This window comes from Mesoplodon densirostris, chromosome 10 (assembly GCF_025265405.1).
Source record: "Mesoplodon densirostris isolate mMesDen1 chromosome 10, mMesDen1 primary haplotype, whole genome shotgun sequence".
Taxonomy (NCBI): Eukaryota; Metazoa; Chordata; class Mammalia; order Artiodactyla; family Ziphiidae; genus Mesoplodon; species Mesoplodon densirostris.
This window is the reverse complement of record NC_082670.1, coordinates 108,535,015-108,561,979: the sequence shown is the minus strand read 5'-3', so window position 1 is coordinate 108,561,979 and position 26,965 is coordinate 108,535,015. Positions and strand designations below refer to the sequence as shown.

Genomic DNA, 26,965 nt, shown 5'->3' with positions numbered 1-26,965 from the left:
TTCCCTCTGCCTGGAATGCTTTTCCCTCATTTCCTTCAGGGCTCTGCTCAAACAGCACCTTCCAGAGGCTCTCCCAGCATGTCCTGCCCCTGCCCCACCTCTCCCTCACGCCTGTCCCCACTCACTGGAACAGAGGCTGTAGGGCAGAGGGCCTGTCTTGGTTAGTGCTGTTTTCCCGGTGCCCCCAAATTTGTTTGGCACAGAGTAGGTGCTTAGTATATGTTTGTTGACTTAATGGGTTGGTGATAACAATGACCCTGGAAGATCAACTGAACTTTACGATATAATTTAAAAAGTTAAGGCCGCCCCCCAGTGGAGTACCCGCTGGGATCAGGCACCCGTGGGGCATTTTACATCCTCGATGGAGAATCCTCACAAAACCTCTGCCAGACAGGTGTTACTGTCCCATCTGACAGACAGGAAGACTGAGGCTCAGAAGTTGGGCTACTTGGCCAAGGCGCCCCAGGTGTCGGGAGCAGTGGGTTAAGAAAGGGACTGATGTGTTGAGGGTCCCACTAGAGCTTCGGGGCAGGTCCTAGGACCGTGGCCAAGGGGGTGAGACTCAGTGGGAATTAAACCACCAGGAACTGTGCCTTGGTTCATCTCATTTCACCCTCGCCCATGCCGGGGGCCGTCTTCTCCCCTCCCCCAACAGATGAGGGCACAGAGTGTCAGAGGGCAGGGAGGTGACCGAGCCTGGATGTGAATTGGGGGTCAGCCTCCCACGTTCAAGGTCTGTCACTGCACGGAGGGGCCGTCCTGCGCTTCCGGGACGACTGTGAGAGCCCGGCACCCTGGTGCCCGGTCCCGGGCGTCCTCACCGGCACACGCACCCACTCCCGCAGCTGGAGAGGCCGGCCAGCAGGGCCTTGACCTCAGCCGGTGGCCCCTGGTCCTCTTGCCACTTCTCATGGTCGTCCTCCTCGTCAGAGGCGGCCTGGCCCTCGACCGAGCGGAACAGCTGCTCGTCCGCTGCTGGAGAAGCACGGGCTGCAGGTAAGGGACAGAGCGGGGGGAAGCAGGCAGCTCTCTGGGGGGGGGGGGGGGAGGGGGGGAGGGGAGAGAGGCCCTGGTGCCATCTCCCCTGCCGGTCCCTCACCCCTTCCGCCAGACAGTGGCTCTCCCACCCCCTTGGCCTGTGCCGTGCGGCCCCCTCCCGAGTGCCTGGCCCGGGACCCCCTCCCTGGGTTTCACACGGGGACACTGGGAGCGATGAGCCTTCCTCTCTTCTCTGCTGGGAGGCCAGGGCCCATCTGTGCCCTCAACGGGCGTGTTACTTCCCACTGAGGACACGGTGATCTCAGCTAAGGGGGCCAAGACCCTCTCTCGGGCTGGGCCGGGGCTCTGCAGGGCACGGGCACCCAGTGAACCGATCTTCAACTCTCAGGGACTGCATGCCTCCAACGCCCAGGGATGTGCAGGGAGGGGTGTCACACGTGTGACTCAATGTGATCCCCGACGTGGCCATGCCTCTTGGTGCGCTCCAGGCGGAATGAGCGTCGGAAACCCCGGGTTATGTCGTGCCTAACTGGGGTCCGGCTGCCCGGCGTCAGGCCCCGTCTCCAGGGGTACCTCCACTCCACCCTGGCTTCGGGGACATGTGAGTCCAGCCTGGCCGGTCAGAGCACAGACCACCCAGCCGCATGACTGGTGCAGGCAGGGCCAGGGATCCAGCGTAGCCAGGGAGAGTCGGGCCAAAACTTGACTCAAACTTCCAGAGAAGGGTGACACCACCGTTCTTCCAGCCCGGGGTCTGGAGGGCGTGGGTCTGAGCTGCTGGGGGCCCCTTTGTCAGCGTGAGGGGAGCCCATGCACAGGATGGCAGGTGAGGCCGGGAGGGATGGCGTCTGCTGACCCTCTTGGGCTTTTAAGTGAATTATGTGAAGCAGCAAGTTCCCTTTAAGTAGAGCCGGTTCAGGCCGAATGGCCTGACACTCCCGGACAGTGTCCTGATGGGCACGGCTGTGGAATCCTCCACCTCCCCGCCCCCAGAGGATCACACGCAGCAGCTTGGGGGTGGGCTCCAACACCTGTATTTCTTTCTTTCTTTCTTTCTTTTTTTTTAAACAAATTATTTATTTTTAATTTTTGGCTGCGTTGGGTCTTTGTTGCTGCACGCGGGGTTTCTCTAGTTGCGGTAAGCAGGGGCTACTCTTCGTTGCTGTGCACGGGCTTCTCATTGCGGTGGCTTCTCTTGTTGCGGAGCACGGGCTCTAGGCGCACAGGCTTCAGTAGCTGTCGTGCACGGGCTTCGTTGCTCTGCGGCATGTGGGATCTTCCCGGACTGGGGCTCGAACCCGTGTCCCCTGCATTGGCAGGCGGATTCTTAAACCACTGTGCCACCAGGGAAGTCCCTGGGCACCTGCATTTCATGAGGCTCCTGGGTGATCCTGGCCGGCTGGCAGGTTTGGGAACCACTGACTCAGGTCGCCTGATTTTGGACACCCAGCTGGGTGGGCTCAGGGCCATTCTGTTTTGTCTCAATAAAAAGTGTCCCAGGGGCCTCCCTGGTGGCGCAGTGGTTGAGAGTCCGCCTGCCGATGCAGGGGATACGGGTTTGTGCCCCGATCTGGGAGGATCCCATATGCCGCGGAGCGGCTGGGCCCGTGAGCCATGGCCGCTGGGCCTGCGCATCCGGAGCCTGTGCTCCGCAACGGGAGAGGCCACAACAGTGAGAGGCCCGCATACCGCAAAAAGAAAAAAAAAAAAAAAAAAAGTGTCCCAGACCCAAGAGAACAGGTTTGAGGGGACTGGTCCATGACTTTTTGATTATGTGTATTTCCAATATTGACGATTTGTTTTTCGTTGTGGGAGTTTCCTGATGATGATGATGATGTGTGCGTTTGTGTGTGTGTGTTTGTGTGTGTGCGTTTGTGTGTGTGTTTGTGTGTGTGCGTTTGTGTGTGTGTGTTTGTGTGTGCGTTTGTGTGTGTGTTTGTGTGTGTGCGTTTGTGTGTGTGTGCGTTTGTGTGCGTTTGTGTGTGAGCGTTTGTGTGTGTGCGTTTGTGTGTGTGTGTGCGTTTGTGTGTGTGTGTTTGTGTGTGTGTGTTTGTGTGTGTGTGTGCGTTTGTGTGTGCGCGTTTGTGTGTGTGTGTGCGTTTGTGTGTGTTTGTGTGTGTGCGTTTGTGTGTGTGTGTGCGTTTGTGTGTGTGTGCGTTTGTGTGTGTGTTTGTGTGTGTGCGTGTGTGTGTTTCTGTGTGTGCGTTTGTGTGTGTGTTTGTGTGTGTGTGTTTGTGTGTGTGTGTTTGTGTGTGTGTGTGTGTGGTGTCATTATTGTCACACTCGTCCCAATGCCCGAGGCAGGGGCAGGAGGGGCCCTGATGTCGGGTGGGAGGGATGGCACCCAGCAGCCCGTCCACTCCTGCCTGCAGCTGAGCTGGTAGAGCCCTGAGAGCCCTGGGGCACTGGCTCAGACAGCTTTTCTCTCCTTTCCTCCTGATGCTCCACAGCCACCAGACCCAGGTTCTTCAGACGATGGGTGTCTCTGTGCTCTTCTTGAGGGGTGACCGTCCAGCCCTACTTACACACCTCTTATGATGGGGAGCTTACTCCACCCCAGCTCCCTGGCCTGACCCACCCCTACACGGGATTGACAAGAGACATATTCTCCCATGCTGAGCCAGAACCTGCCTCCCTGGATCCCACCCTTGCCCACTGGCTGTCTGCTCTCAGGCCCGGGTGTAGGGGGGTTGGGGGCTGGGGATGCCCAGCCTCAGCAGGTAGGGGATGGGGTTCTGTCTGGAAGCCAGATTGTAGCATCAGCTCAGACAGGACCCTGGGAGCAGGGCTGGGGCACAGCCTGGTCAGCCGTGAGCTGGCAGCAAGCCTGGGTGTGCGAGACAAACCTTCGTGCAGGGGTCTGCTCCCCGAGCTGCTGTCGGAGCCCCAGGCTCCCTCTGGAGGGAGGTCTGGGCCTCTGGTCCTACCATCCTCAGGTTCACCACTCTTGGCTTGTGGCTCTGGGCTGGCTCGTGGTGAGGTTGGGAGGTGTCTGTCCTCTGACCTGTGGGTGTGGGAAGACACAGGTGTTGGGAGGGAGGGGGCTCCGCCAGTTTCCTGCGGGAGAGCGTGGGGTATGGGCCCGCCCTTCCCCACTCCTTGCTCTGCACAGCTAAGCTGTCTGTGACATGCCTGCAGAAGCCCCTGTGTGGTCTCTGTGGCTGACCCCATTGGCACCCTACCCAGTGGCCAGTATGGCCGCGTCAGCCTTCCCTGGTGGATATTCACCCAGCCTCCCTTGCAGCTAAGACGTAGGCTTGTAGCTGAATTTTAGCCAATGAGACTAAAGGCAAAATCTTCTGAGGAGCGTCTGCATCCAGGAGGGCCGGGCAGGGGTCCTTGATTCCAACCGCAGCGCTGCCAAGAGGAACCGGCAGTGGGACTTGGGCTCCATTTTGCAGGTGGGTCACTGGAGCCGACGGCTCTGAGGTCCTCCCAGCTCTGATTGGGTTCTTGTGGTCGGGCCTGTGCGAGAGGGCAGGGACCCGGAAGCCGTTGGCTTGGCCAGGAGCTCCTTTGGCCGCGTGCCAGTCAGGGGGACCACGGCAGCTGTCCCGGAGTAACTGGGACACGGGGAGAAGGCGCTACAGAGAGCCTGAGCAGGTGTGGGCGCCCAGGGTTGGTCAGGTGAACTCACCACCCAGAGGACCATCTGCTGAGCCAAACAAGTGGGGGTCTGCAAGGTTGCACATGAGGCCCAGGGTGAGCCATCCGCTGCTCGGGGCCATCCAGCACCCCCTCCCCAGGGGTGACAGCTCCCCGATTGTCCCCACCCCCAGGCACAGGCTGCTCACCTGCTCAGAGGAGGGCGTAGCACACAAATCAGCATAATCCCACCCCCAGCCACCATGATTGGCTAAGGGCTGCACAGGTAGCCAATGAGATGCAAGGAGCTGTAGGCTCGGGCAATAACCCCGAAACAGAGGCAGCCTCTCCCCAACCGAGTAGGTGTGCCGTGGGGAGATGTGACAGCCACCTGTGACTCTTAGGGGGCCACCTGGAGACGCTGGGGGCTACGGATAGAGCCTAACAATGGCGGCAATAGGAAGGGATCCTTGGTAACATTATTAGAGTTGCTGGATCAGGCTCTGCCTGAAGCTAGAGCTAAGCCTAACCTTTTGTGTTTTATGAGCCAGTAACTCTGACTGATAAAGTCCTGCTTTCAGGCTCCCCCAGTGCAAGCTGCGAATGGGAAGGTGCTTGGCGGTAATCAGTGTGAGACCCCCCTGGATGGGGATTCTTGGTTCAAAGAGAAACCGTGTGATTAGAGCTTAGGTCATATCATTTGAGGTCTAACTGGGCAGGTGACAGTCCCTCTCAATTCCAGAGGCTCAGACCACAGCCAAAAGAAGAGAAGACACAGGGGTATAGGGTCCCTGTCTCCAAGACTCAGGGGAGGAGGCAAGTAGCGTTTATGTGGCCCCAGGGGGCAGTGCTTGACCAGGATGAAGGGGAGGGGGAGCATAGACGAGAGAGAGTCAGAAGAAGGCAGGTTTAGCTCCCTTTGAGGAAAAACTTTCTCACAAGGACTGCTGACCAAGAATGGAATGGGCTGCGTTGGGAGGTGGTGAGCTTCCCAGCAGAGGAGGTATGTAAGCAGGTAAGGGACTTCAATGGGTGGAATTTTGAATAGAGTCAGACTAGGCAATGTCTAAGTCTTCCCACTGTGAGGAATTAATTTTTTCCCTAAATTATTTAAGGGCTTCAACAAGCAAAATGAGATGGGGGGACAGCCCTTATTCAGAGTTTCCTAGCAGAAGCTGGGCCTCCCCTGCCTGCATCCCCGCAGCCACTGGCGTCTCAGAAGCCGTGTCCAAGAGCTACTTCCTGCGTCAACACAACAGTAAATGTCTCAGCATGCTCGCTAGGTGCCAGGCACTGTTCTAGGGCTTTGAACATTTCCTCACAACAACCCCGCGAGGTAGGTACCATCATGCCCTCCATTTTGCCAGAGTAACTGGCTCAAGCCGCACAGCTTGGAAGTGGAGGAGCTGGGTTTACACTCTGGCCCCTGGCTCCAGGCCCGCGTCTCTGGCCCCGCCAGGTGCAGGGGAAGCTTGCAAGGCAAGCTTGGAATGGCCCAGACCAGCTGCTGTCCTCGTTAGGTGACCACAGGTCACATGCAACGAAGTGGGGAAGAGGAAGCCAGCGAGGACGGAGTTCGGAGGGTGGGACGGATGAGGACACACTTTGGAATTTTCCAAGTGCAGCGGGGCTGCGGAGAAACAGAGTGGGGTGTTACGCTCGTCCAGCAGCTGGTCTCTAACGGCCTGTATCGCTGCCCCCCTCTCTGCTGGGTCAGTCTGCAGGGTCGTTCGCGTGTCACACAGGCGAGCTGTAATACCTCCACCTTGACACAGACGCAGCCACCCTCCCGCCGCGGGCTCCTCCACCCGCGGCTCTGCCTGCTGTGCTCCCGTCTTGTCGGCCGGCACCGCCCCACGGCCGGGCCTGCAGAGGCAGGGCGGCCCCACACCGCTCCCCCACTGGACGCCTCCTTCCCTCGGCTTCCGGGAGACGCTCAACCTCCGCTGCACCCTTTCTTGTCTGCTCTGCTAGTTCCTCCTGGCCCCTAACCCCCGCGGCCCTCGGGCACCACCCGAGGACCTCTTCTCTTCTTCGTGTGCACTCCCTCTGTAAGGTCTCAGCCAGTGCTGTGGCTTCAAGCACCAGTGGCTTCCAAATCTGCCTCTAGCTCTGGCTTCTCAGATCTGGTTTCCCTGTGAGCTCCCCAGCGCAGCTGCTGCCTTGGCATCTCCACCTGGATGTCCCACAGGCATCTCCACCCCGCCTCCTTCCTCCATCTGCCTCTCCTGCTCCCCCCCGTCCCCGTGTAAAGCGCCGTCACCCACTTGGCCACCCAAAGAGTGTCCATTGAGTTTGGCCACCTGGAGGTCATATGCAGGCCCTAGTCCAGGGGGGCTGCAGCAATGATGCTGGGCAGAGGGCTGCAGTATACATGCTATTCTGTGGCACGTACAATGCCTGGGTCCGTGCAGGCGGGGGTGGGCGGGGAGAGGGGCGCAGTCCCTGCTCTCAGTGGTCCTCTGGGTGGAGACACGGGACCATCAGGCAGGGAGGACACAGACAGCCCTCACTCTTCAGGGCCGTGCCCGCTGGACGCAGGGCTGGACCTCCCCCAGACAAGGAGGCCGCTGGGTCTGCAGAGCGGGGCGGGCGGCCTGAAGGAGGCAGGACCTGGGCTTGAGCAGCATGAAAGAGGCCTGGGCGGAGGAAGAGAGGTGGCAGGTGTTTGGGGACAGACGGGGGCAGCAGGGCCAGGGTGGCGGGCTCGCAGAGCGGACCGGAGAACAGGTGAGCTGGCCCTGACCTGGCACCCTGCTCTGGGCTGGGCCTTGGTGTGCTATTCTGGGCAACTGTCATCCCTGGGCTCTGAGGTTGCTGTTTCTCAGAGGACGAAAAGATTATGTCACAGAGGTGTTGGGGGCAGGACGGTGATCCGGACCCGGGTCCACGCCCTGCCCAGCCCGACCTCCCCACGGCCCACTCCCTGCTTCACAGGCCCCACTGAGCTTCATACTACAGGTGGTGGAAGCATGTGTTAGGCTGACCCAGATGGAATTGCTGACTTTTCCTGCTTTTGACCTGCAAAAGGCCACTTGAGAGTGGTTCAGGCTAAGAGGACACGTCTGTGTAATATTTCTTTTTTTTTTTTTTGTGGTACACGGGCCTCTCACTGTTCTGGCCTCTCCCGTTGTGGAGCACAGGCTCCGGACGCGCAGGTTCAGCGGCCACGGCTCATGGGCCCAGCTGCTCCATGGCATGTGGGATCTTCCCGGACCGGGGCATGAACCCGTGTCCCCTGCACCGGCAGGCGGACTCTCTACCACTGCGCCAGCATGGAAGCCCTGTGTAATATTTCTTGATTGACTGACTGCAAACCCTCACTGCAGTAGTTTGTGAAAGGCTTTGTTGGAATAGTCCGGCCTTAGAAATCTGACAGCTCTTGGCCCTGGGGCTGGACCACAGGGCCCAGTGGTTTAATGAGGGTTTCCCATAAGAACGAGATCCCTGGGGTTGGCTCTGGGGAGGAGATGGAGTGACCTGGGGGCAGGTGGAGGTCACCTGTGCCCCCCACCCTGGGTGGGCTGAGTGCTATGGCCCCCCTGACTTGCAGCTCCAGCTTCTTTGAATGCTCCAGCCCCAAAGTCACAGAGAGGACCCTGTAACCTGATAAGTATGTGTCTCTTTCCACCCACCCCCAGGTCATCAGCACTTGCTGTCATGGCCATTATCTGGAAAACAGCCCTGACGCTGCTCTAAAGCCTACTGTGTCTTCCCATGGCCGACCAGAGAAGTTCAGATCCCCCCATATTCCATCCGCTCCCCAAGCTAGTTTCCGCAAGTGACGAGGCTAAGATCCGGAGCAGGAAAGGATATATTTTGTTCAAGAGGGTCCCACAGGTGGCGAGAAGTCCCCCTGCCCACCTCCACTTCTGCCCTCCAGTCCCCACTCTACTCTGGCTGCCAAAGGGAGCAGAGGTCAGCTCTGACCCCGTCCATCTTCCCTGCAAAATGCTTCAGTGGCTCTCTGTGGCCAAGAGAAAGAACGCCGGTGTCCTTAACACAACCTCGAGGGTCCTTCACGGTCTGACCCGGCCCAGCCCTCCAGCTCATGGCTGCTGATGCCCCCTGGGCATGACAGAGCCCGACCCACGGACCCCCCGGCGCGTTGCCCTCTAGGTCCTTGCATGTGATGACCACGGCCAGCACCTTACTGTGTGCCAGACGCTGCTCTGAGTGTTTTTTTCCCTTATATATACAGATTTAATTTTTAAAAATTGAAGTATAGTTAATTTACGTTATGTTAGTTTCAAGTGTACCGCAAAGTGATTCAGTTATACTTGTGTGTACGTGTATGTATATACATACACACACATATTCTTTTTCAGATTCTTTTCCTGCATAGGTTATTACAAGATACTGAGTAGAGTTCCCTGTGCTCTACAGTAGGTCCTTGTTGCTTACCTATTTATTTTATAGATAGTATGTACGCTCTGAGTGTTTTAATGAAAAAACTCATCTATTCCTCCCAGCAGCCCTAAGAAAAACCTATTCTCATTCCTGCCATTTCACAGATGAGAAAACTGACGTCCAGAGCTGGGGAAACTTGTTGAGAGCACGCAGATCCTTCGAGCTGCAGGGTGTACCCATCCCGAGCTAGTTCTGCCCGGAAAACCCTGCTGGTCCTTCAACCACGCACCTGCCGGGTCCCCGACACAAATGTCGCTTCCTTTCAGAGCTTGCCTCCCTACCTGGATGCCCTGAGCTCCCACGGTCTCCAGCGGCTGCTGTGCTGTGTTTCCCCCAACAGACGGCATTTCCTGGAGGGCAGCCAGCAGAGGACAGAGTGGCCCCTCAAGGTTTGTTGAAGGATGAATGCAGGAACGGATGAATGGCGATTCCAGCTCCTCCCGTCCCTCTGCTCTTGGATTGTTCCAGAAAGACAGGAGAGCGCTAGCTTTGGAGCCACGGACGGGGGCGAGTCCCAGCCCCATCACTGCTGAGTCCTATGGATGGGGGCTGTCAGAGGGGTGGACCCTCCAGGTGAGAGGGTGAGGAAGACCTTCCCAAACTGCAGGCATTTTGGGTCACTGGCCCTATTGTTGACTAATACAGATTTCCTTTCATAGGAAACATTATCACCAAGAGTAAAAAGCCACTGTCTCTTGCCATAAATAGAAGGTAACCAGAAAAACAAAGACAACAAAATAGCCAGTTCTAGCTAGATCCTGTTTTCAGGCTGTTCTTTCTTTGTTAAAAAGAGAGGTTGGCTAAGGGGAGTTAGAGATTCACCAGGTCAGTCCAGGACCTGAGACAACCAGGACTACAAAGACCGGCAGAGGCCCTCGCTGGCCTGTGACCCCACGTCCACCCCGTGCCCACCTCGGGCCACTCTCCTCTGGGGGCACGGAGGGGCTGGGGGAACTTCTGGGACCCGCAGAGACGCCTGTCACCCCACAGGCACAGCGGAGCACCTCCCTCTCAGCTCCAGGCCCTCCTGGGGAGAGGCGGGCCCTCGGCTGCCCACTGTCCCCTCATGCCCGGACAGACCACGTCCTCGTGCCAGCAGGGCGTCCCCTCCAGCTGCGCACCTCTGTGTGCCGCCCTGAGCCCCGAGCGAGCCTCCCTCTGACGCCTTCTTCCTGCTGGAGCCCGGCGGCCAACACGATCTGACAAGGGCCAGATGTTCCCCCTACTCCTTCCAGCCCTGGCAGCTCACGCCCAGCCCCGGGCCACCGACGGACAGAGCCTCCCTTGGTTCTGCAATGCAAAAGGGGGTTCTCGGGAGCTGCCTGATCTGGGTTCCCCCCCGCAGGACTGTGGCTTTGCGGTGTGACGCTCTGCAACCGCCCCCGCCCCCCGGCCTCCATCTCAATCCTCTGTTCATTCAGCAGAAAACACTGATGGGCCCTGGGGTGCCATGAAGATGAAAAGAAATAACGGTACTTTTAAACACGGGGAGCTCCTGCCTCCGTTTGGCACTCGGATAAACAGGTGTGTGTGTGTGTGTGTGTGTGTTTTAAACAGTTAAGTATTTAGTATAATGTGTACTAAAGACAGTTAATGAACCATTTTAGTTTCATGTTTATGACAGTGATAAAACTTCTTTTTAAATTAAGTAAAAAGAGTGAGATGACGTAAGGAAAAATAGTAACTAAAGGATAACAACACAGGTGCTCTGCAGGTACGGTGAGAGATGACCCAGCTCCTAGGAGGGTGTCTGAAATGGGGCAAACGCTTGGACAGCAGCACATCATAAGCTGTGGGCACTGTCGGAGCCAAGCTCTTGCCCTGTCCCTCAGCCACTCGTTCTATTCCCCCCACAGCAGAGGACCCTGCCGCTAACATACTGACACCCTCTTTTGATAACGAATATTTTGGAACATTCCTGTGCTGTCCCTAAATGAGCTAATAGACCCTGTCATTACATATACTTTGAAAAAATTAATGTGATGCCTTGTGATTTAAAGGAGAAAGGAATTTTATAACATACATTTCAATAAGCAAATGCTCAGATATAAAGAAAATTTCAGATGCTTAAAAATAAAACTATCTGTAATGGCCAAGTTTGAATGTGAGAGAGGTAAGGTCATGTTCAGTGGAATGTTGTTGACGCTCTTTCCCTATAGGTGACATTTTGAAATAAGGACTAGGAAAAGGTATCCAGATAGATGGATGGAGGGACAGATGGACAGACAGATAGACAGATATGCAGACTCCCTGGCACGCAGAGTAATGAATGCTAGTGGACACAGGAACTCCTCACCAGCTGGTAAAGCTTCACAGATGTTGCTATCATCTGTCATGTGGTTATGCAATGATGAGCCACCCTTGGAAAATTCCAAACAAACCAAAGTATAACCTTCCCTCAACTCACACAGCATTGCATTCTTGCAAAATTCTTTGTATATTAAACCTGTGCAAAAAAACTGTTTGTATGGAAAGCAGACTTAGGACCTAGGCTCATATAATTGCAGTGAAAGCAAGTTTTTCACAGAACGAACACACAGCAGGGTATTTGGAAGTCATGTGCGGTACAAGGCAATCCTGGTGAGTTGTACAGGGCCTACCTGGAGGCCTCTATCCCTGGAATCCACCCCCAAGTGCTGGCAGCACCATCCTCCTAGTCACTGAAACAAACAGTCCCTCCCCACAAATTTCCAGAATGTCTCTGGGGGAGATATTGCTCCCATGGAGACACCTTGTCCTCACCACATTCACAGGCTGCAGGGATTAGGGTGTGGGATCTCCGGGGTCATTCCTAGAAATTCTGCCCACCCGCACAGTAGCCATGGTGCTGCCACAGCAGGACAGACACTTCATTGGAAAGAAAGGAGAACTGAGTTGTTCGAGGCTGTACCCAAGCCAGTTGCAACAATAGAAACCATCATTGAAGCAGGAAAGGAATTGGTGGACAGGATGCCCAGGAGCTAACGGAGTCGATGGGCAGCTGGTGCAGGAGGAGAATTTCTAGGAATGACCCCCAAGATCCCACACCCTAATTCCTGCAGCCTGTGAATGTGGTGAGGTATCACTCCTGGGATGGTGTTATGTTATATGGGACAGCTGACCTTAAGCTGTGTCACCTCGTCACACGTGTCCCTTTAAAAGCAGAGAACTTTCTTGGCTGGTGCAGAAGAGGAAGTTAGGGAGATGTGAAGTGTGAGGACTTGGGTCGTTGCTGGTTGGAGGGTGAACAGGGACACAGGACATGGCATGTAGAGAGCAACGCCTGCTGACAGTCAGCAAGGGATGGGGATCTCAGTCCTGCAACCACAAGGATCTGAATTCTGTCAACCCCTGGGTGAGCTTGGAAACAGATTCTTCCCCTCAGCCCAAGGTCAACAGCACCTTAATTTCAGCCTTGTGGGAGCCTAGGCAGAGAACCCGGGCGAGCCTGCCTGGACTTCTGGCCTGCGGAATGTGAGATCATAAGTGGATGTTGTTTTGAGTGCCTACATTTGTGGTAATTTGTTATGGTTGCTAGGAACCAAATACAACAACCCAAACAATCACACCCCATCTGTCTTGTTGGCACAATGTCAGTTATTCCGTCAGGCACTGAGTGGCCAAGTGCTTCCAGACAGGAGATCTGATTGGTTTAAGCTGATCATGATTGTTCCTTCCTTTTGCCAAGGATTGGTTTAGGAACAGGCATGTGATGTGATCCTGGCCAATGAGAGATGAGGGGAGGTCTTCAAGGAGGGTCTCTGGGATCAGAGAAGTTGAAGAAGGAAGTTATTTTTCTGTCTCTGGATGTGGCAGTGATGCCTGGGCCATGGCAGCTATCTTGTGACCACGAGGGCCCTTTGCTGATAGGCCAAGATGACAGGCTAAGAGTCGAAAGATGGAGAATTGGGTCCTTGCAGACATCACTGAGCTGCTGTCCCCTGGACTTCTCATGCAGGATTATCAATGTCCCTGTGGTTTAATCCATTGTGAGTTGAGTTTTCTGTTACTTGGAGCCTAAAGCACTGTCACTGATGAACACTTCACAGCACTGCTTGGGGGTTAAGTGAGGTTGTGTATGTGAAGTCGTTAGTGCAGTGCATCATAACCACAGGTGCACAGAAACGCTGGCCTCTGTTCCCTCCTGCCTCAACCCCTGGTTGAGTCAGGGTTCAACCAGAGAAGTGGGGCCAGTAGGGGATGCCCATCTACATCCACGTCTATAGCTACAATGCTGCCTCAAGAGCTTTGTAACCAGGAAGTGGCCTCTGTGCTTGGGGGCCCAGCTCAGCGAGTCTGAAATCCAGAGGCAGGGGAGCACACAGGTGGGCTAGACCCTTGGGCACAGCAGAAACTGTGTCCATAGGCAGAACCTCTTGGTTTCAGGGAAGCCCTCAGCCTTGCTTTAAGGGCTATCAGGTGATTAAATGGGGCTCACCCAGATTAACCAGGATCATCTCCCTTACTCAGAGTCAACTGGTTAAAGACTTTAATTCATATGTAAAATGCCTCAAGACAACCGTAGGTTAGTGCTTGAACGACTTGGGCTGGAACCAAGTAACTCAGCAAGGTGACCCAGCCAGAGGCCATCACACCCCTGCATTCAGCTTTTTCTGAAATGGATAGAAAACATTACTCTCATTTGCTTCCCTCTCTGCCTTCACCCCTCTGACACCCAGTAGCCCCCGAGCTTTGGGAAGCTGCAGGGCAGACAGGACACGCAGGGCCTGGCCAGGGCTGGCCAGGAGTGGGGTCGCCAGGCCGCCAGAGGTCCTGGAGGCTCGCACACCGGCTGCCTTTGCTGTGTGGCGTTTCCTGAGTGGAGGCTCGCAGGAAACAGAGACGGGTGTGTGAAAACAAAAGAACAACAGTAGGAAGAAGAGCTTGAGGGGGGGCCTTGGAGGAAGAGCCGAAAATAAATCGTGAAGAGGGGAGTGTGCAGACAGGCCTCGGGGCCTGGGAAGCCTTTTTGACTGTTCCTCGTTTCTGGTCCCTACCTGAATGCGGGGCACCGCCTCTACTGGGGGGTGGGTGCAAGGGGGTGTCTGAGCAGGCGGCCCCCCACAGTCCGAGCTGCTAATTTGACTCTGCAGTTCATCCCACAGATGAATTGTGTGCTGGGGACACTGTACTTACCAGAACGGCCCGACCTCCTGGACCTCCTGGAGCCTCCCTTCCCCTGGGCGACATGGACCCCGGTGAAGTCACAACAAAAGTAAATGGAGGATGGAAAGGCCAGGGGCTGTGCGAGATGACGGGAGCAGGCTGGCTGGGCCGGGGCCTCTGAAGATGTTGTGGGATGTAGCCAAGACAGCTGGGTGGATGCAAATTAGTCAGGAGCTGGCTGGGAGCAGTTGGGGAACCCTGTGCCTGAAGTGGACCAGGGAGGGGTTTGGGGTTCAAGGAGCAGAGAGGTCAACATGGCTGGAGGGGTGCGCAGCGGGCAGAGTGGAGGAAGCTGGGGCCAGAGTGGGGGCCCCATCCCTCAGGGCCACGGTCATGGCAAGGAGGCCCTCAGCCCAGGTGTCTCAGGACGTGACTGTATTACTGTATCTGGAGACGGGGCCTTTAAAGAGGTGATTAAGTAAAAATGAGGTCCTAGGGTGGCCCTCGTCCAACGTGACTGGTCTCCTTGTAACAACAGGAGGTTAGGACACAGACATGCACGGAGGAATGACTGTGTGAGGACGCAGGGAAGAGACGGCCGTCTCCAGGCCAAGGAGAGAGGCCTTAGGGGAAATCAGTGCTGCCCACACCTTGATCTTGGACTTCCGGCCTCCAGAACTGCAAGACGGTGCACATCTGTGGTTGATGCCACCCAGACCATGGTATTTGTCACGCAGCCCGAGCTGACTAATACACTGCCACTGACACACTGTAGCAAAGCAGCCACGTCCACCGTGCCCTCTCCTTATTCATCCCGTGTACTGTCACCTATTGGTCAGCGGTCTCCCCCCAGGACGTCAGCCCCATGAGGGCAGAGACTTTGCCTCGTTCATGGCTGTTTCCCTTGGACCCAGGGCAGCACGGCACTCTGGGCATGTGACAAAATGTGGTTGGATAAAGAACAGTCAGTGGTTAATTCTGACAGAAAGTCGTGAAGAGACCCCACGGAGAATCTCTGTCCCCTCCCCGCTTCAGGGTCTCTGATGTCGGTGGCTCAAGCCTTCTCTAAGTCACCTCTGTCCTCTCAGGAGGATTCAGAGCAGGTGGTGGGAGCCTCAGGTGTCTCCCATGGTCCGAGCACCTGCCCAGTCGGGAGGAAACACCTGCCTTTCTGGGCCAGGCCTTCTGCTCAGCAGTGGCTGCAGGGGCAGAAAGGAGGGGCATTGGGCACCATTGCTGCCCACAGGAGCTCCCAGTCGAGAGGGACTGCTGTTCTTTGCAGAAGCCACCACCCCTTCAATCCATCCATGAGACCCAGGTCTGGTGAACCAGAGTGGCAGTGATTGGTCCAGAGTAGTCACATGACACCCCACCAACTTAGCCAGTCAGCATATTCTAACATCCCTGGTACCACTGATTGGTTCAGGGATGGCTGTGACCCATGTCAGGATAATGAAGAGTTAATCTAAGGATTTTCTTGGAACTGCTGGGAAAGAAATGCTCATTCTATTGGGTTACCCCAGTAGAAGGATTGGTGCTAATCCTGGGCCACTTTTTCATCTTCCCTTTGCTTGGTGCCACACTGCAGCCTTCACTCGTCTTGGATTCTCACTTCTAAGAGGAAGGTCACGAGGTGGAGTTGGTTGGTTTTGTCTCATGGCATCCTCCTCCTGTCTCCTGATAACAGCACCCACTTTGCTTTCAGGAACTGTCCCGCCCCCTACCTAGCATCCACCTCTCCGAGACCACAAGGTTGAGTGTGCGTCCGAGTCCCGGCCGGCTGGAGTATCCTAGCGCCCTGGCCACAGTGATGGCCTAGATGTGGCCTGTCACCCAGGCTGGGCTGGGCAGCGTTCTTCCCTGAGACTTTATCTGCAGGTGCTGGGAAGCAGTATGCAGGTCACTGAATTTGGAAAGTTACGGACCTGGGGTCACTGCAGCCTGTCCCCTCCCGTGTGGAGCCAGAGTGCGTGAAACCAAGCAGGGACAAGCAGAGATTCGGGACGGATGGACGGTGCTGGTGGCATGGGATTTAAAGTCCGCTCCCTGGGCCTCCCTGGGCCTCCCTGGTGGCGCAGTGGTTGAGAGTCCGCCTGCCGATGCAGGGGATACGGGTTCGTGCCCCGGTCTGGGAGGATCCCATATGCCGCGGAGCGGCTGGGCCCGTGAGCCATGGCCGCTGGGCCTGCGCGTCCGGAGCCTGTGCTCCGCAGCGGGAGAGGCCACAACAGTGAGAGGCCCGCATACCGCAAAAAAAAAAAAAATAAAAAATAAAAAAAAAATAAATAAATAAAATAAAGTCCGCTCCCTGCGGGTAAGCGCCAATTGATGACAATGAAATGGGTGGACTACTTACTATGTGCCGGGCACAAGTCGAAGTGCTTTTTACACATTATCTTATTTAAGTCTTGCCTATGATGTAGGCACTAAAATTAACCTCGTTTTCCAGATGAGCAAACGGAGGCAAAAACAGATAGAGTCAGAGCCTCTCAGGAAGTGTCAAGGCACCAAAGAAGATGGACAAAGCAGGCAGTGGCCAAAGGCGACTGACTGGTCTGGCACTTCAGGCCACCCTGGGTCCTGTGCGGCTGCCCCTGACCTGGGAAACCGATATCATGGTCCTCTTGTCTCCTGTCTGTGTGCCTGAGGCCACCCACCTGGCTTGGAACTGGGAAAGCAGGGCTCGCGAACGTAGGGTCTCAGAGCATCCCCAACTAACCTCGAGAGCACAGAGCCGAGGCCTGTTCCCGAGCCCCGAGGGAAGCAGCACGAGAGCCCAGGACTCTTGGGCCCTTGAGGACTGAGACCAGCCTGGGCTGTGCCCTGACGGCCTGGCTGACCTTGGCCAGATCACCTCAGAGAGGGACTCTATCTATCGAACAGCTCAACAGGTGGTCCCCGGCTCCGCTGCCCTCTGGGGCCCCGCTCCGGCTGTTGGGCTCACATGGACGTGCACTTGTGGTTTCTGGGCAGGCCTTGCTTTTCTGGATAGAAACGAACAGATGTCCCTTGCTTTCTGCCTTTAATGGCGTCGTGGAGGCCACGTGTCTGAGGCACATCGCAAAGACTCATCACAGGGCCCGCCCCGGGCTTCTGGTCAGGAGCAGACAGTGAAACCCAAACCCCAGTGTGTTCCAGGCACTGTTAGGTGGGTTCCTGTAACTTTCGGCTGAAGTGCATCCCAGACTGATGAACCCACCGCTAGAGATGTCTTCCCAGCTGCCCCTGGAAGGCCATCTTTATGCAGGTGTGGTGTGTCAACCTGGCTGGTGCCTGTGGCTCTCATGCCTGTTTCCCCCTGCAAATCCTAAGGTGCTGTCCTGGAGGAAGGCTCTGACCCAGAACGGAGAATGGCAGGTTGAGGCTCTGCCCAGCTCCAGGTAAGGCCTCCAGGTGTGGGGCTGGAGGTCCATCCCTTCTCAGGCGCTGGACCCAGAAATGGTCTCCTCACCAGCCTCCTTGCCTCTCACCTCCCCTCCTGCCCATTTGCCCTTCACAGGCAGCCTGAAGAGTTGCTCTGAAGCTCAAAGTGATCACTTCACTTCTGTTTCAAGCCCTTCTTTGTCTCCCTCGTTCTCTGGGGTGAAGGCCTTGTGCCTCAGCCTGGTGCTCAGGGCCCTTCACCATCCTCGCCTGCCCTTCCAGCTTCCTTTCCTGCCACTTTCCACCTCAAACCCGCCAGCCACAATACGTCTCCTTGTTCCCAAGAGGCACCAAGGCCTTCACACCTCCAAGCCTTTGCACTCAAGGCAACCTGAATCTGCGATACCTCAGAAAACTCCTTCAACACCCATCCTTCAACACCCAGCTCAGATGACGGCATTCCCCCAAGAGATGCCCTAGCCAGCGTCACTCACGCTGCGGTCAGGGTCCTGTGCTTGCCCACACTCTGCAATTCTGGTAGGACCCTGACACTCAGATGACACTGTCCACTCCTTGTGGCGGTCTCCACACACACAGGGTTCTCTGGGGCCAGGCTCTGTTCACATCAACAACACCAACCACCACTACCATTACTATTTATGGTGGGTACTGTGATAAGGGATAAATAAAATAATAATCTCCAGCATTCGTCGAGAGTTTTCTCAAGGCTAAGTGTTATTCTAGGTGCTTTGTACATATTAGCACTTTATCTTCAAATTCCCTATGAGGTGAATATAATAACCATTATTATTCTTGTCACCCTCATTTTACAGATGAGGAAAAGGAGGCTCACAGAAACAAGAATGACTGAGACGTGGGTTTCCCTGGTGGCGCAGTGGTTAAGAATCCACCTGCCAACGCAGGGGACACGGGTTCGAGCCCTGGTCCGGGAAGATCCCACATGCAGCGGAGCAGCTAAGCCCGTGCGCCACAACTACTGAGCCTGTGCTCTAGAGCCCAGAAGCCACAACTACTGAGTCCACGTGCCACAACTACTAAAGCCCGCATGCCTACAGCCCTTGCTTGGCAACAAGAAAAACCACTGCAATGAGAAGCCCATGCACCGCAACGAAGAGTAGCCCCTGCTCGCCGCAACTAGAGAAATCCCGCACGCAGCAACGAAGACCCAACGCAGCCAGAAACAATAAATAAATAAATAAATTTATTTTTTAACAAAATGACTGAGGCAGGTCAGAGTCCAGAGCTGTCCGCTCAGCCTGCACCTCCCTGCCCCCACGTCACTGAACACACACGTCCAAGGCAACAGGGCCCCACCCCACTTCACAGATGAGGTAAGTGAGGCACAGGGGGAGGGGCCAGCTCAAGGTCCCACCGTAAAGATCTGGAAAAGCTGGGATTCAAGCCCAGGTTGGGCTGGGCCTCCCGAGCTTGGCCCTCCACCCACCGAGCCCCCCTCTGCATCTCAATGGCCCCGGGTGGGCCTGCAGCAGGTGCTGGGCCAGCAGTGTCCCTTTGTGAGCCCGGGGTATTGTCCCCTGGACAAAGGCCTCAATTCCCACTAGCGGCCACCCACACGCTCACTTGTAAGGATAATGGAGTCTGCAGCCAGCCGCCCCCCAGCTCCAGATGGCGCCCCCCGCCCGTCTGTTTCCCTCCTGACCCACTGACTCTGCGCCCACCCCCATCAGTCCGGGCTGCTGCTGCACTGGGGCGGAAGAGAGGAGGTGGCCCTCCCAGGCCTCCTCTTTGTGTCCTCAGCATGGTGGCCGGCCCAGTGGGCTGCCCTACGCCTCCGCCCCCCATCCAGCCCAGCCTTTTCATCCTTCCCAGACAAGGACACAAAGCCACAGAGGCGGCCCCTCCTCCGGCTCCAGCTGAGCGAGCTTTTCTGTCTTCTGGGCGTTGGAGCCCAGGCCCTGCCGAGCAGTGCTGGCCCCAGGCAGCTGCCCAGGTGTCTTAAAGGCCCAGCTTCTCCTCCGTGGCGCAGAGCGTGGGGTGGCAGGGCAGGGAACTGGCTGAGACCCGGGGCTTCAAGAGAACCTAGTCACCGGGTGGAGGATGGTTCCCCTGGAAGCAGGATCAGGCCATGGGACCACTCGGGGCTCGCCTGGTGCTGGACTCCTGCACGCCCACGCCCTTTCTGCCAAGACGTTTTTGAGGCTGCATCCATCCATATGCTTGTTGGTCTGTTCACTTGTTCATTCACCATCTTACTGGGAGCCCTGGGCTTGGTGCTGGGCCCGACAACGTCAAGGCATCGTGCTTCCCTAGGAGGGCTCACGGGCTGGGCCAGGAGGCCAGTAAAAAGGGTCCTTTTGGCCCATCCTTCCAGCAGGTTCTGAAGCACTGAGGCAGGCAAGGTTGGTGACGGTGCAGGGTGCCCCCAACTACCCCAAAGCATTCAGCAGCCTGGGAGAGCTGACTTTGAGACAAGCCTGTCCTGCGTTTAAGCAGGCTTCCTTCCGGGGCCTCCACTCAGAGATTCTCCAGTTGCCACAGGTGGGCTGTTCCCGAGACAAGAAAGGGGATTTGGGCTGTGAGTTCCCAAGAGGAGCAAAGGCAGGGCTGTGTGTTGTTTAACATGTCTGGGATACGTGCTTCCGTGATTCTTCTGGGAGGATCTCAGTCTTAGAGTTCGACAGGGTTGGCTGTGGGTTTGTATATGTTTGGTGGGTAAGTGACTAAAGTTTGGTCAATCAGAGCATCCAATCATCCTGGCCCCCTGATGGGTTCTGGGATGAACATGTTTCCAGGTTTGTCCATTGAGGCTCAGCCTGGCACTCCAGTGGGATAGCTCAGACAAGAGATGACCTTTCGAGACGTAAGTGCCCCAGAGGCTACCAGGGGAGAGAACTTGCCTGAGAGTGAAGCAGAGCTTCCATATCCTGGTGACATTGTTTGAGTACCTGGATCCAGCCATGCCTGAAGCTGGACATGCTTAAACTGTACTGAGAGCCAGCTTTTTTAAGCAAGTCAGTTTGAGTCCGGCTTTCTGGCACTCATCTGAGAGACCTGGCTGATAGGAAGAAAGAGAAAACAGAGGAGAGAAAGGTGGAGAGGGTTTGGGTGTACTTTGGGAGAAGTGACAGGGAAACACTCTAGATGGATGGGGGCAGAGGTTAAATGACACTGTATAAATCGTGATGTCAAATATTCCATATGAAAATATTTGCATCATTGCAACGTAATCTGCGTCTTCCCCTCTGGATCATCTGTCAGGGTTACTATGCTCACAGATGTGCTGGGAGGAGGGACTGTCTTGTGCGATTTGGAGGAGCTGAGTCCCCCATCTGGGACGAGGTGGACCGCGGAGACCAGCCGTGGGAAGCAGAAGCTGATGGGGTTGTGGTGGGCCGGGTAATCTTCCGCAGACTGGGCTGGCTGGGCGAGCCCAGGGTCTTTGCCCAGCTCCAGGAGGCTGCGGGCCACGTTGCCACGTGGAATACTTGCATCTGATCCACGACTCCCATGGTTCTGAAAGCAGCAGTTGCTCTCTTGGGGCCCCTCTGCACAAAGCATGTTTGTGTCCCAACATGGGTGTTCATGGCCTGTTCCACTCGGGCCCAGGAGAGCCTCAGAGGGCAGTGGGCATGCCTGTACCAGTTCTGTGTACCCAGGTATCCGCACAGGGCTTTGTCCATAGAAGGTGCTTAGAAAACGTGGTACGAATACATGAGTGTTTCCAATGGCTTAAATATTTACTGTCTGTTCTCTTAGGTTCCTGGTCAGGATGGTGGATTGAGGTGCTATGGGAAGCTCTCTTTCTATGTACAAACACACAGAAGTGCTGGATAGAATATAAGCATTTAAAATAATCCAGAGTCACAGTCAAAAACGAAAAGGTAAGACGCGCAGCTTGTGTGGGAGCAGGAGATGGAGCTGAATTGCCCCTGAGGGGTCAGGACTTGGGTTCTGAGGCCCAAGCGGGCAAGGGGCAGGAGACCCTCGTGCTGAGTGAAGACAGTGAGGCCCCTGCATGAAGCCCGGGGCCATCCAGGGCCGTCTCATCCACAGAGGCGAGAAAAACCCTGCTGACTGACCTTGGGATGTTACCCTAAGGTGTGGAGCTCAACTTCTCCCCACCTGTGTAGTGAGAAACTCTGAGCTAGGAAACGCATTTAGAAACCAGCCCAGAATCAGGCCCTGGTTGGGGCAGAGGGCGAGCTGCATGACCCTGGAGACCAGGGGGACCCTCCAGGATCCTGGCTTCTGCTAAAGCTAGGCTCCTGGGCCGCAACCACAGAGCACACTGGGAACTCATCATCACGACGGGAAGAGCTGGGCAAGCTCGGGGTTACAGCAACCCCAAAGAGACGTGACAGAAGGAGGTTTACCTGAGAAACAGGGAAAGGACTGGGTAGAACCCACAGCAGAGGACTGAGTGGGAGTGAAGAGAAGGTGCAGGTTTGAGAAAGAACTAACTAGAAGTCTGAGCAATGAGGAAGAGACTTGCTGAGATTGCCCTTGAGGAGGTGGCAGAGAAGGGGAAGGAGGTTTGATTTGGAGTTGGGAAGCTCAGCTGAGTTCTGGATCCATCAGGCTTGGCTACGTGACTAGTGTTCTCAACTGTTCTATCCCCTCCCCTTTCCTTTCTCCAAAGAGGGAGAGCTTTGGGGGCAAGTCAGCCCACAAACCTGCAAGCTCTGACTACAGAAAACGGGGAGAGGAGGTTTGCTTCTGGGGCTGGGTGAGGTTTAGGGACAGGGAAGCAAGTGACAACCATCACCTAATCACCGTGTGAAGGTCACTCTCTGGTCCTTGGTTTCCTCATTCACTGGGCATCTCCTTTGGAGCCTCTGCAATATCTGCTCCCTTTTTCCTTCCTAAGAGAGCCTCAGGTTTGTTTGGGGCATCAATATCACCAGACTTTCTTGCAGGTAGGGGCAGCCACGTGATGCAGTTCTGGCCAAGTTGATGGAGGTACAAGTTCTGGCGGGAGAAGGTCGGGGAGCCTCTCCCTGAATACAAAGGCAAAGCTCACTAGAAGAAAATCCTTCCCACCCCCGATATCACTGGTCCTTCTTATGCCTGGACAGCAGACATGAGGCCTGGAGGTGCAGCAGCTGTCTTGTAACCATGAGTCAGCAACAAAAAAGGTAAAGTGGAAAGACAGAAAGAACACAGGCTGTGGGGGCAGACAGACCTTCCTTTTCCACTTTCTGGCTGTGTGGCCTTGGGTACGTCACTTAACTTCTCAGAGCCTCACTTCCCACAACCTGTAAGATGGGGATAAAACCTCTCCCTTGAACGGTCCTTGTGAGGATTAAATACTGCGTTGACTACGGATCCACTTTTTCTCCTGTTAAGAGCTATCCCAATGTTTGGAGTTACTTTTACAATCATGCTGTGACAGTTACTTTAGAGCAAAAGAAAGAAGAGACCCTTTACTTCTCCTCTTGGAGAAAGTTCCAAGGCTGGATACGGGCCTCGAGCCAAAGGGCCCTGCTCTTTGGCCGATGAGCTATGCAAACAGGAAGTGACTATCCAAACATTTGGAGCTGCAGAAGGCTAGCCCAGAGCCAGCCTCCTCTCTCCACCATGGTGCCTCCTCGTCTCCCCACTGGGAGCACCTCAAAAGTCAAGGACATGGTCCCCCCAATGAGGAACCAGGTTCAAAGCCACCCCTTCTGGCTGCCCTGCCCACCTGCCTTTCGGGCTGAAGTCAGACTGCAGCCTCTTGCCCGGCTCCCAGTGTCTTCTGCCATTCCCCTCTCCTTCCATCTCTTTGTCACAACTGTAGCCAGGGTGATTTTTTTTGCAGTGCAAGTCTGTTCCTGTCGTCCCCTTGCTAGAACTTTCCCATGGTTTCACGCTCTCTCGAGGGAAAGGCTGAAGACCTTGCCACAACCATTGGGGTTGGCCTGGCCTCGGCCTGCCTCTCCAGCTTTACCCCTCCAGCTGCTGTTTTAGCTGCTGGACTGGGCCAAGGTCCCTCCTGCCTCTGTGCTTGGCCCACACTGTTCCCGTTTTCTAGCACGCTCTCCCCCGTCCCCCTCCCTGGCCCATCTCGCCAGGTAACGTCCCACCCTCAGCACTCCACTCCCGGGTCAGGTCTGCAGGCGCTGGCTGAGTCTGCAGCAGGCATGACGAGGGCCCTGCTCTCCCTGACAGCAGGCAGCCAGCTGTTGCCACACATCTGCTCATGTGGGGACCTCACACGCTCACGAGTGCTGCTCAGGGTGAGGATTTCGGAATGTCTTGTTCAGAATGACACCCCCTGTGGCTGGCATAGTCCCTGTGCAGAGCTGGTGCTCAGTAAATGTGGAAGGCAGGCAGGCCGGGTGCCTTGTGATTTGAAAGGGAGTGAGCTCCGTTTCCCGAGCACCTAAGTGAGTCAGGCAGGGCCTCACTGCCTCTTCATAGCCTCCCTGGCAGGCAGGGGCCCCAAGCTCTGTTCCATCCAAGAGGAAACAGGGACTCCGAGGGGGACCGTGACTTGCCCAAGGTCACACATCTGTCAGAGGCCCTGCCAGGATTGGAACCTTGGTCCTGTGCCCAGCTTCCTACCCTGATGGAGCTAGCACAAGGGATCACTGCGCCTCTGTTTCCTCACCTGGAGAATGGGGACATAACGGTACCTACCTCACAGGTCCGGTGGCTGTGAGGACTCAGTGAGGTTAAGTGCTTAGCTCACAGCCTGGCACACCTTAGGTGCTCGGTAAGTGTTAGCTGTTATCATCGTTGTTGCTGCACTGATCAAAGAACAAATAAGAACAAATATATCCTATTGCCCCCAGCGAATAGGCAAATGGAGGGGCTTTATGGGTGAACAGGTCCACGGATGGATGGGTGGGTGGATACCTGAAGACGTGAACAACACGGGGACGAGTTGAGGGGAGGAAAACACACCTGAGGTTCAGGACAACGGGAGCTGATCTGGGGCACCCGGGCCGCCGGCTCACCTGTAGCGCCGCAGCTCGCCCTCCAGCCGCCGCACCCAGCGTTGCAGGCCGGGCACCTGCCGCGCCAGCGCCTCGAGCTCGCGCACGCGCGCCAGGCTGCGCAGCACTGCCTGCCGGGCCTCCTCCGCGCGCCGCCGCACCTCGGCCTGGCCCCGGCGCAGGCGCCCCGCGCGGGCCTCGGCTGCCGCCAGCGCGCCCCGCGCCTGCCGCAGCTCCCGCGCCGCCGCCATCTCGGGCCCGCCGTGCGCCGCCTCCTGGGCGCCCGCCTGGCGCTTCCAGAGGCCGACCTGCAGAAACAGGGCAGCAGGGCAGGCGGTGAGCGCCTCGCGCCAGACCCCACCCGGCCCAGGGCGCGTGAGCAAAGCAACCCGGCACGTTTCTCGCGCTCGTGCTCGCAGCCCTGGGCCCATCTGAACTCGTTTAACCCTCGCCCTAACTCTACCGAGGCGGGAGCTCATGTCGCTCCGTTTTAATGGATGCGGGCCACTGAGGCACAAAGCCCATTCTGTTGTTTGCACAGTTCCAGTGAGTCCCAAACGCCTGCACTCTTCTCTGCCCACCTCCTGCCCTCGGGGCACCCCGCTCCCCCGTGCTCCTCCGACCCTGAGACTGGGGAGCCCTCTGTGGGCGTTCCCGCCCCTCCCCGCTGTCTGCTGCTAGGCAGCCGCCTCCTTGAGGGTGCGGTTTTCTTCTGTCGTGTTCACTGCTGGGCGTCCGGCGCCTAAAACAGGCCTGGCACACAGTAGGTGCTCAGCAAATACTTGGAGAACTAATGATCCTGGACGATCTTATTCCACATAATGGCAGTACTTTCCCGCCCCGGCCTTGGCTTCTCTGATGCCCGCTGGCCGTGGCCCCTGAAATCCGCGCCTTGCACTCCTGCGCACTCCCTGGCCTGTCTCTACCCCTCAGGGCTGTGACCCCGGGCTGTGCGGGGAGCGGGCAGGGCTACTAGAACGTCAGCTCCCTCCTGACCTGTGGTCCCTTGGGTCAGGGGCCGTCTGGTCCTCGTCTGACCCCCACCCCCACATGGCCTTTGACACACGGCTGGGCACAGCTCTCAAGTGCTTGTTGACTGAATTGCAGATGCCTGGGCTGGGTCCATGCCTCTCTCAGTGCCTGGCCCCCGCAGCGCTGAGTGGCCAGACCTGCCTGGTCGACAGTGACACTATCTAGCATCGGGACACCAGGCCTGGCCCTGAGGGAGGCCCTCCAATGTTTGTTGAGTGACTGCACCGAGCTGCCTGTGTATCTCATTAGCTCCTTAAGGGTGGGGACAGGCCTTTCTCACACCTTATCTCCTAGGCCTCCTGGAATCCTGGCACCGTGGAGAGCTCCGGAGGCGTATGTGTGTGAGACTGCCCAGGTTTCCTGCGAGGGTCCACGGCTGGGTCAGAGAGGCAGGATGAGATGGGCTGTGTGTGTCTGGTGGCGGAATGGTTTTCTCCGAGGGACTGGAGTTTTGGGGGGCTGGAATGTGTGATGTGAGTAGGGGAGGGGACTAGAGTGTGTTGGAGTGGAATGGGGTGGCTAGGGACAGGATGCAAGTAGGCTGAAGTGGGGAGGGCTGCCCTTTCTCCCCGTCCTCTTCCTCTGCCCAGCAGGGGCTCTGCAGCCAGCCCGCTGTCAAATGCCCCCCCCACCCCGCCTCCCGCCCCATTCCGTCATCACCCTCCGCCCCAGGGCCAGGTGCACCTGCAGTGCTAGGCAGCGCGCGTCACTGCTCTGCAGCGCGGCCCGCAGGTCCTCTACCAGCTCGCGCAGGCTGCTGTTTTCTTCCTCCAAGCGCGCCAGGCGTTCGCTGTCCGGGCCGCCGTCGGGGCCGGGCGTACGGGGCGCTCGGCGGCGGCGGCGCGGACGGCGCAGGCGGATCTGCGTCTCGATGTGCTCGCTGAGAGCGCCGCGGGGCAGACGGGGCCCGGCGCGGGTGCCGAAGTAGCCGCAGAGGCGCGCGTGGAACTGGCGGAAGGTGAGCTCAGGCGGCTCGGCGCGCAGTGCCAGGCGCGCTTCCTCCTCCGCATCCGCCTCCCCATCGGTGGCCAACCCAGTGATCACGTCCCCGGAGTTCGTGTCTCCCGCGGCTGTATCCCCGGCGGCCTCCCAGGTGGCGGCAGCCTCCTCGGCGCGCAGCCCCAGCACCGCGCAGAGCGCGCGGAAGTCGGCGCGGGGCAGGCGGCCGGCGCCTCGGCAGTCCAGGTGGTGGAAGACCTCCTGCAGATACTGGTCCAGGCCCGTGGCCAGCACCACGATCTCGTTCTCCACGCCTCGGTCCAGCCCGTAGTGGTGCGCCAGGGCGCTCAGCAGCCACTGCGTGCGCCGCGCTGGTCGCTGGTACGGGTCGCCCGCCGCGCCTTCCACGCCGGTCCCCGTGCCCGGGCCGCTGGGCTCCATCACCACCAAGCGCCGCTCCTCGGGTCCCTCCGCCCCGCCACTTCCAGGGGCGGCCCCAGAGTTTCTTGAAAGGAGGGGCTTAGCGGTGGCGGTCTGGTTGGAGCAGTGCCGAGGGCCGTGTCCAGCAGCTGCGCTGGCCTGGCAGGGCGTCTGTGTTTACCCGGGTTGGCTTGGAGGGGGCTTGGTTAGGGGACCCAGGAGCCCCGAGA

General features: G+C 57.1%; 1 protein-coding gene across 1 annotated transcript in view; it reads right to left on the bottom strand.

The window, feature by feature from the left end:
- Positions 1-26,756, bottom strand: part of EFCC1 (EF-hand and coiled-coil domain containing 1) — a 32,289-nt gene extending 5,533 nt beyond the window's left edge. The window contains exons 1-4 of the mRNA XM_060111147.1: positions 26,061-26,756; positions 24,366-24,652; positions 3,846-4,003; positions 822-990 (exon numbers count right to left, since the gene is read on the bottom strand). Coding sequence (XP_059967130.1) covers positions 822-990; positions 3,846-4,003; positions 24,366-24,652; positions 26,061-26,756 — 1,310 coding nt within the window. The remainder of the gene's footprint in view (positions 1-821; positions 991-3,845; positions 4,004-24,365; positions 24,653-26,060) is intronic.
- Positions 26,757-26,965: the final 209 nt, after the last annotated feature.